Source organism: Brachyhypopomus gauderio, chromosome 9 (genome assembly GCF_052324685.1).
Source record: "Brachyhypopomus gauderio isolate BG-103 chromosome 9, BGAUD_0.2, whole genome shotgun sequence".
Lineage (NCBI taxonomy): Eukaryota > Metazoa > Chordata > Actinopteri > Gymnotiformes > Hypopomidae > Brachyhypopomus > Brachyhypopomus gauderio.
Genome location: NC_135219.1, coordinates 16,868,361 through 16,878,472, shown reverse-complemented (window position 1 = coordinate 16,878,472; position 10,112 = coordinate 16,868,361). Strand labels below are relative to the sequence as shown.

The 10,112-nt window shown below is 43.1% G+C and overlaps 1 protein-coding gene across 1 annotated transcript; it reads right to left on the bottom strand.

Moving 5' to 3' along the window:
* Positions 1-1,342: 1,342 nt before the first annotated feature.
* Positions 1,343-9,530, bottom strand: slc35b2 (solute carrier family 35 member B2). Its single transcript, XM_077017675.1, has 5 exons — positions 9,036-9,530; positions 6,889-7,076; positions 6,502-6,662; positions 5,843-6,127; positions 1,343-4,701 (listed from the first exon to the last, which is right to left on the bottom strand). The coding sequence occupies exons 1-5, from the start codon at positions 9,050-9,052 to the stop codon at positions 4,045-4,047; spliced, it is 1,308 nt and encodes a 435-aa protein (XP_076873790.1). The 5' UTR covers positions 9,053-9,530; the 3' UTR covers positions 1,343-4,044.
* Positions 9,531-10,112: the final 582 nt, after the last annotated feature.

Below are 10,112 nucleotides of genomic sequence, written 5' to 3'. Positions count from 1 at the left end.
TTGGACTAAAAGATCTCGACTTTTCCTTCCTCCGCCCCCCAAGGCCCCACACAGCACGGCATGTTCACACTCAGCACTAATAAAAGAGCATCAGAGTACAGAACGCAGACAGTTTTTTGGATTTATATTTCAGTAGGGATTATACTGTTATAATAGTCATTATAATTGTATTATGGCCAGCTTGGAAACAAGCTGGGGCCACATGGCCGGAAAGTCCCATTAGTTTTGATCAGTAATAGAAAGAAGAGGGTTTTTTCAACATCTGTACCATGTCTGACAAGTCTGTCACTCAAGTGCTAAGTTAGCTATTTGAGTGTTAAGTTAGCTAGTTGAGTGTTGTTAGCGATTCTCAACATCAGATCTCTCATTCTTAAGTAATGGTTTCATGGCACATGGCACGCTATGGATATGCAAATGTTCCATGAACCAATAGGAAAGGTGGTAGAATATTTATTATATTTAAAGAAAGGGGCAAGTAGGCCTCCTAGGTCCAGTGCTGTTTACTGATCTTAAAGTAATTTTGATTTGGAATCACTATCATTGCTGCTGATTTAAGTATACAGTTCACACAGTGACGACCTTAAGGACAATAATGCCAATGAATAATAATTCCACAACCTTTTTTTACACACAAAATGTATCATGAGCAACCAAAAATGAGAAGTGAGCAGAACTACGAAAATAAAACAGAGAAAAGGGAATAAAAAACAGATAAGAGTACGAGAACGAAACGAGGATTAGGCCTTTTCCTTAAAACAAGAAAGAAAGAAAAAGCATAAATCCAGTTATTCCCCTTTCATCGCTCAGCAAACTGTGGGCTGTACGCCCCTTACTTCTGTGTGGCCCAGAACATGTAGTCCAGAAATGCCCCTGGTTCCAGGCCAACCACAGCGTCGAGACCAGCTTTTGTAAACGTTCTCAACAACATCTGTTTCAATAGATTCCAGAAAAACATGTTCTACTTGCTCTCTTCTCTTCACTTGATCTTTGACACCATCGATCATCAAATACCCAAGAATGAGGTCAGACCCTCAGTGCTACACAAATAAACTTGTCTTGCCTATGCAGCCCCCCCCCCCCCCCACCCATGGGTTTGAGGCACTCTTTCATGTGCTCATCTTAAGGTTGTGTGCTACATGGATGTACACAAGGACACTGCGTCTCATCCTACAGTTGATTTCACACTTCACACGTGCCTTCTCACCTCATTGTGGCTGGCGTGCGGGTCTGTGGCTTTTGTGCATTACGAGATTTATGTGCTTGATATTGGCATTTCTGATATTTTGTATTTATTCTACATATTTATGTGAGAACAAAAAGACAGCCAAAACTTTCATTGAATAATCAAATTAATTTATTTCCCTAACATAATTAATACATCCTTTAAAAAAAAGAGAAGAGCACAAACAATACATTAGCTGGATTGCATTTCCTTATGTCCTCGGCACATCGCTCACATCTTCCACACAAACAAACAAAAATCCAGAACCAAGTTTTGGACTCAAAGATTCAATCACACAAGATGGGACCAGTGACACCAGTTAAGATGGGACTCTTTAATACAGTACCTCCCCTGGCGAGCAGCACAGCATCGCATCGCACACACACACACACACACACACACAGAGAGAGAGAGAGAAATGATGAACAATTCCAAAACCATTTAATGTGTATGCTGACGATGTCATTAGGTCTATTCCTCATAAGCTAAGCTAGATGTTTTGGTAGTGTGCTGAAGACCAGTGTTTCTGTAGGGATATCAATTTGAAACATCTACCCCTTTATTACTTTTGCATAGCAACCTTAAGTTGGAATCTATTCAAAAAGAAAGGCAATCGTGTAAATTAAGAATTTACTAATTAAAAAAATAATACATAACGGATCACACGAAAAACAGTTTTATAAATGACTTGAACCTTTGTCTATATATTAATGGGTGGAGAGGTGAATGAAAAACTAATTTTTCAGACTGAAAATTCAGGTGCATTCAAAGCTGTAGTATGTAAGTCCACTTCACTACTACAGTGGGGGGTATACCCCTCGTCTAGTTAAAGCATCTACTTATTTCAACAAATAAAAAATACCCCAAAGAAAAGTTTGACCCATAACAAAGCGTATACCTCTATAGGCATTACAAACATGAGGGGTCTACCTCAAAGGCAAAAAGATCCACAGACCTGTTTTCTACCCAAACCTTATTTTCTAAAGCACAGTTTCAAAAAAGAGCAAAACAAAAGATTGGTGAATCACTGGTGGGTGGATCTCCACTTCTATACTGTATACTGCCTGAAAGAGAATGTGTGGGACATAAATAAGAGCAAAATAGTGTTTCTCTAATCAACTGTTAGAGGGAATTGGGAAAGTAAATTTCACATTCACATTCAAACATTCCATCTCAATGTATTTTCTTCTGACGTAATGCTGGGTTTCTTCTGCTGGCGTTTTTCTCCACGGCCTCCTAAGACCATCTCTCTGATATTTGCAGTATTTGTATATTTGGGAGTTGCTTTACTCAGATGCTGCTCAGAAAACCGAGATTCACCATGTGGTACCTAAGCTTGCAGTACTCAGCCAGCATACGGCATCCACATGGATACCTCAAAAGGGAAGGTGCTGCACTTTTAAAAACATTTCAAGGCCACTTGAGACCTTTTTCCACATTTAGCTCTTTAATTATTTAAACATGCCTGGGTACACACATTTAAAAAAGTGGCCTAGGTGAATGAACTCTGGTACCTGCTAAAGAGGTGCATCCACGAGCACACGGTAACCAAGTCACACGTGCTGTGCTGTGGTTGGCTGAGAGGCGTGAGATGCCCTCTGAAAGCAAGCTAATGAGCTAGCACCATTTGGAATGTTCCCCGATCTATTCGTACCGCAAAAACGCAAATGTGCTGCGCATTATCCTCACAAACGCTCCGGCAATCTGGAGAACGGAACTTCGTACGAGAAAATATCCTCACAATAAGATCACTTAAATTCCTTGTGCAAACGTATCCACAGCCACTTGCAAATATTTATGCTGTGACTGTTCAAAATAACATTTCTACCATACAGTTTAAGAAACAACTCTGCAAACAAACTGCAGTTTTCCAGAGCAGAGTTAAGTTGGCGAAGAACACTAAAAGATCACTTCAACAACAAAGAATTTTCTAGCAGGTTATTTAGCTAACATTTCAGGATGCTGTGATTATACAACGGTCACTGTCTGTAGGTTGGTATAAGCAGTGAAGTCCAGTTTCTCCATCAATAGGCACTCACGGTCTGAGAGGCTGATCAAGGCCCAACACGAGTCCACAGTCAGCCTAAGAAAACTGCCTTGGGTCAACCAAAGCAATCAGCTCCGCCTACATGCAAAGGTAGCCTTGGTGTGAAATACAATAAGAAAAACCAAATAAGATCACTCCCAAAATAAAGAGTGCAGCTAAATCTAGATTTTTAAATACAGTCCCATTCACTAATAGAGAATAGCTATTTAGCAAGTAAGTAGCATAGGTGACAAGGTTGAATTTTAGCCTGAGAACAAAACACAAAAAAAAAAACATGACCCCTTAACACCAAACGACACAAAGCTCTTCAAAGTAAGGAGCATGACTCAGCTCACTCGGAGAGGCCTTGTAGGGATTAAGGGAAAGTAGAACCATAAATAAGAGCGTTAAAGCAGGAGTTTGACTTTTATTGTAGCAACAGAAAGACAAAAAAAAACCCCAACACTCATCCGACAAACATGTTATGATCCACCACTGGCTCAGTGAAATCCCACCCATGGAGGCTTTCAGTAACACGCACATGTATGTGCGTACAGGTAGGCGTTCACACACATGCACTTTCGCCCTATATACAAACTACGTCTCCCATTTCTCTCGACAGCAAATTCTAAATCCCCCTTTAAAAAAAAATAAAATAAAAAAAAAGGAGTTATCCCTTTCTGTATCTTTTTATAAAAGGATACCCAAAAAAAAAATAAGACAAACCCGGGCCAGACCACTACAAACGTGGCCTCTGCACAAAGTCGCAAGCCCTCCCCAGCCTTGCCGCGGGCGGCTACACCTTCTGCGGGGGAGGCGGTGCGGCCCGCTTGGCGCCCTTCTTCATGCGGCTACGGGCGTAGACGCGGAGGAAGAGGGCGAGGAAGACCACGACGATGCCCAGCCCGCCCACGAAGGTGACGGCGTGGCCGTAGAGGAAGCAGGAGAGCAGGATGGCGATGGCCTGGCGCAGGGTCATGATGATGGTGAAGACGGCGGCGCCGAACTGGGCGATGGTGTAGAAGATGAAGAGCTGGCCGCAGGCGGAGCAGACGCTGAGCAGCACGGCGTGCAGCGCGAACTCGGAGTGGCGCGTCATGAAGGCCAGCGAGTCGAAGAAGGCGCCCTGCTCCAGCAGGGAGCCCACCGTCAACAGGCAGGAGAACAGGTTGACGCCGAACATCATCTGCACCGACGACATCTTGTACTTGAAGAGGTTGTCCTGCCAGTTGGAGGTGAAGCTGTCGAAGGTGATGTAGCCGGCCAGGATGAAGAGCCCGGAGAAGGTGGTCACCGTGGACGGGTGCTTGTTGGTGGAGCTGGACAGGAGGAACATGCTGACACCCACGGAGATGAGCGCCGCCGTGAAGTACTCCCAGTACTCGTAGCTCTTGTGTGAAACCAGCTTCCCCATCAGCATCACGGGAATGACCTTGGAGGCTTTGGCCAAAACCTACCGGTGCGCCACACACACACACACACACACACACACACACACACACACACACACACGAGTGAGCTCAGAGAAACCAGGCTGTACTTACAAAGACTAACAAGTTGTGCCCTTCAAACTCAGGATGTTTAAAACACTAAAGCACAAAGGGGAACACCCGTCAAGTTTAATCTAGAAAACCTGCTGAGTACATTACTCCAACTTCCTGAATCATCAAAAAAGTCATTTGTTAAAAAATTCACTTCAATTTAATATTGTTTACTACAATTATGTATTCTACTATAAACTAACAGTAGCTGTCTACACAAAGCTGTCTAATAAGCAGGTTTACCCAATAACCAACATCCAAGAATACTCGCAGTATCAAGAAACCCAATTTTCTTGCATTAAATTCAATGCATCTATATAAAAGTATTTCCACACAAACCCCATGATCCATGAATTAGTGTTGTATTCTGAATGCTTTAGAAAACTAGAGGCATATAAACAGACTGTGAAACTAATAACTGAAAGAAGGTTGATGTCTTTTGCGTGACATGTTGACCTGAGGCATAATGACAGGTTAACTAGAGCTATTTACACTGGTCCTCCTCTGTAGTTGCACATGTGCAACGTGTCTCTACTTCATATTGTGTTTGCCGACTTGTGGGTCTCCAGACTGAAAAGATATGCTGTATTTAACACAACGGACTGACATTTGACTAGTCACACAGACCTAACGTCTTGTGCGGGCATTGGGGCAACGCTCCTTCCTATTAAACTATTCTAAAACCACCCCTTTCCTATACTTCAAACTGACCATAAATGAATGCCCAAAATGATCCCCAATATCTCAATGGCTCTTTTTAAATTGGTACACACTTTTAAATGAAAGCTCAAAGCCTGAAAATAATCCCAAAAGCTCCCGTATAAATTACAATCTAAAACACTCCATCAGTCAAAAATATATGTGACATAGTTAAAAATATGCCTGTATCATTTTGACCATAATGAAAACCCATCTAGAAATGTGTGGGACTTGGGAGGCGCTAACTGCAAATGACAACACTCGGTTTCATCGGTACCGCAAGGCGCAGTATCGTGATGGCAATGGTCAAACAATATATCGCGCAACCCCTTCTGCGCAGCCACCGTGCCTCACCTGTGTTGGGAAGCTGATGTACTTGAGGGCCTCGTACTGGCACCAGCTGCTGAGGATGTTGGACAGGGAGGCGAAGGAGTACTTGTACATGGGGGCGGCGTGGCGCGGCTGCTTGAAGACCACGCAGCACAGTCCCGCCACGGTCAGGGCCAGGATGCGGTTCATGAACACCAGGAACTGCGAGTCCCTGAAGCGCTCTCCTTCGCCACCGCCCTCCTCCTCGGACCCGCCGTACGAGCGGGTCATGACCCGCTCCTGCAGGACGCCCCACGTCAAATACGAGCCCTGCGGGAAAGGAGGAGGCGTCTTTAATGAGACCGGGCTTCACCGAAGGGAAGGAAAACAAGACGCGTTTACACAAACAGGATCGCAGTGAACGCACAGATTTATAGTCAACAGGGAAGAATTAGGGCAGAAAGCAGCACAATGCCTGTATAGCATGCATTAATACAACTGCCGGAAATAGTTAAAATGTCCGTCTTTTATAACTACGTCATTTAAGGGGAAACAACATTTAAATATTAATATTAAAAAAGCAATACTGAAATATGAACATACAGCTATTTTCATGAATAGACGACGAATGTAACTACATGGGTTAGCCATTTAAAATTAAACCATCCGCAGCCTAAAGCAACCAAATACCAAAACCTGCTCACCTGAAGTCCAGCAGCACAGAAGAGGAGTTTCATGGCTTGTCGAGTGGATGACGTGGACTCGGCGTCGGTTCTGGGCGCCGCGGACGCATCGTCCAGCAGCGTGCTCTTGGACTCCGTGCCAAACACGCACGCCTTCACGACAGGAAAGCAAAACCCTCGTCCTGCAAAGAACAGGACCTGACGGTGAAACAGGCTGAACGCAAGAGAGCAAAGAACACGTCCGCCCCGGAAAATCAGAGAATTTCCATCACAGAAAGGTCATGACAGCACAGGACAAGACAAACGACTGGATTCAAACTGGTGAGGTTGCCAGATCCACCCCGTGTGCTGCAATGATCAGTGATGATGGTAACGCGGAAAAGGAACGAGCTGGAATGTGCACTGCACCTGTCTCTAGGTAGTTGGTCCTCTTGAAGTAGCTGATTAGAAAGTACCCAGGGATGATGATGGTGGCGTAGCCCAGGATGTTGAGGAAGAAACGTAACAGCCACATGTCCTGCCAGGTCTCCAGTAGGGGGCGCTCTGCAGCATCAGCCAGGACGCAGGTCCAGAGGCCGAGCAGGCCAGGCCACACACTGTGTGCGCACACGCACGCATACACATAGTTTCCAGTGATTTAGACGCAACGGTATGTTTCTTCTCTGACAGTTTCTAACGCAACACTGAGCACACTCACAGTCAGTACACAAAGGCAATATTCAAACTACACAAACGTCTCCTTCAACAGAGTTTCTGACTTACAGCAAAACCTGACACCAGCAACCAGGTTAACCCACAGTGCTAAAATAATCCTGAGAAAATCGTGAACTTCTAAAACTTCTATGGCTAAGGCAAATACACACACACACACACACACACACACACACACACACACACACACACACACACACACACACACACACACACACACACACACATTGCATGCATTGAAGCAAAAATTAAAATTAAAAATATATGCTGTATTTAGAGACAGCACACATATGCTAATTTTTTTAATCAAATGATCAATTCTACCATTAAAAGCCCATGAATGCAGTGACGACAGCTGTGACAGAGTGCATTTCTATATTGCACATTCTTGAAGTGGGCCTCCCCCAAACCCCAAGCACCTTTCAACAGAGCCTCTTTGTACACCAGACCCAACTCCCTGCAGTCCACGAGAGTAGTAGTGGATGCCACACAGGGCCACAGCCCTGCCACCTCACAAACGTCTTGGAGAATAGCAACCAATACGACCCCCCCCCACCCCCCATTAAAAATGTCATTTGCTTTGTTAGAAAAATACATATAGGGGCCTATATGTCTACACAAGGTAACACCAAACTAAACAGGTGTTTAAATCCTTGCCAGTTAAAGATTAATTGCTTCATCTTTACATTTCTTAGAAACCTAACATCAACTTTAGTGCTTTGTTTATTATGAGTAACACACCTGTGTCAGTACTCTAAGCTAGCCTATTCTTCAGTTTTAGGTTTGGTTGGACAGTGAAAATTAATGAGTACTGCACACACAGCTTAAAGCCATGGGCAAATATTTTCATATCTGTACTAACCCTTAACCATATTTGTTCAGAATTAAACTTACAATCAATATATATGTTTATACAACATCCTACCCAGCCTGTTGAGCAAAACTAGGACGTTTGCTTATATAGTACCATATTTTCCACTACTGGGCCCTAAAGGTGAAAACGTAAGGTAGAGAAACATGTTCAAAACCAAGAGATCAAAGTCAATTAATTCAGTATGTAACATAATTACATAATCTCTGTTTAAGCCCATAAGGAAATGTAAACAATACAATTATTCACAGAGCCTTATCCAGCTAGCCAGGCACACACTACCCACATAGCTAGCTAGCAACCTATGCTAGCTGGCCACATAGCTACCCCAGCAAATGTAGTTCCTCAAATAATGTAGTCTGGTTAATTCAGCTGTACATTTGATCATATATGAACTTTCCTGTCTATTAAATAAAGCACTGGCTAGTTATAACTGCATTTTCACCCAGCTAGCTAAAAGAGGCACAGGTAGCTTCACAGGTTAGTTAAGATAACCTAGTTAGGTCACTAGTGTGTGCATAACTATTTTTCCATCACGTACACTGAAATAAAACAGTATTTTAATTATCTAGCATCTCTATCTAAGTAGTTACATCGTGATAGTTAACACAGCTATTTTATAAGAACTTTGGTGAGATGTGCAGCTTACTAGGTAGTTAAGACGACCAGCTAACCTGTTCTCTAAGCCATACTGTCACCATGTAAAATTTATGAATACTTTGTATATTTGTACATTTTGTGCTGCTTTGGGAAAGATGTCAAAGAAATGTGTTTACACACACGTATAAGACTCTCTTTCACCAACTTACTGGGTCTGTTAATGGGCTCCCTTGTGTTCTGGCTAGTTTAAGCTGTGTTAGGAAGAGGAGGGGGTGCCAGTAATCTCCTGATACACAGGTAACGAATTACATATGCTGCTTAACCTTGGGAGACGAATGACTCACAGAGAAGTTAAAACACACTTGGTTCTTACCTCAGAAGATGTGGCATTTTCAAGAAAGTGTGCTAGTCAGACGGCCAGCGTTACACCCCCCGAACTCCCTCACGACGTTCACTTAAGCGGCACATGAACCGTTAAAAACCTTCAGCTAAAGTTAGTAGTTCCAGTGTCTGTTTCCACAAATGAAACTTCTCTTATTAATGTCAGCTCGTCAGTTAGTTAGCTAACCAGCTACATGAGCTCGCCAGCCGCGTCTGCTACGCGCTGCTGTCAAAGATGAACTGAGACCATTTCTGAGGTTAGCATCACTAGCCAGCGGTTAGCTGAGCTAGCTAGCTAGTTAGCAACTTTCCCAGCCACGAAGACGTTTCCGGATTTGTAGGGCTCCGTGACATTTGAAGCTTTGCATATCCATTAATCTAAAATATTTGATAAAGTACACATATAATTAAACGGTGTATTTAACGGTGGAAGTCTGGAAGATTAGCAAGCTTACTGTGAGGCGAAAAGAAAGCGGACTTTTGTTTTGAAAAGAGTAAAATCATAACCGGAAGTTGTTAGAAAGAACTTTAAAATAAAAGAGAAGGGTGAGTTTTATTAAAAAAAATGTTTATAGTATTGCAGTCTTGTAATTTCCGTTAGGAAAAATGGTTTATGCATTTTAAAGACAAGGAGCTTCTAAGACAGGTTCATTGTTCTTACTCTACGAGTATTAACATACACTATGGCATGAAGTAACGATTCCATTTCTGCAGGTGTGTCTTGAGCGTTTAGTCGTTTTTCAACATATCTGCTACAGTAAAGATGACGAGACACATCCTTTAACCCCTCTCCACAGACGGTGCATCTGTCGTGGAGATATATGACTTCTAATATTAAGTCGAATATTAACCTCGATATGTTACTGGGATATTTGGATGGGATATTTGGGTTACTGGGACTGGGATTTTTTAAAGATAAAACAGAAACTAGTGACCTATCTTGACATCAACAGCGCGTTTTTAGTTGGAGTGGGGTCGCTCCCTTAGTTCTGACCCTGATATTCCCCTAGTGATGTAGCAACTCACAAGCAGGTGACCCAACCTTCAACAGGTCTACAGGTCCATTCAG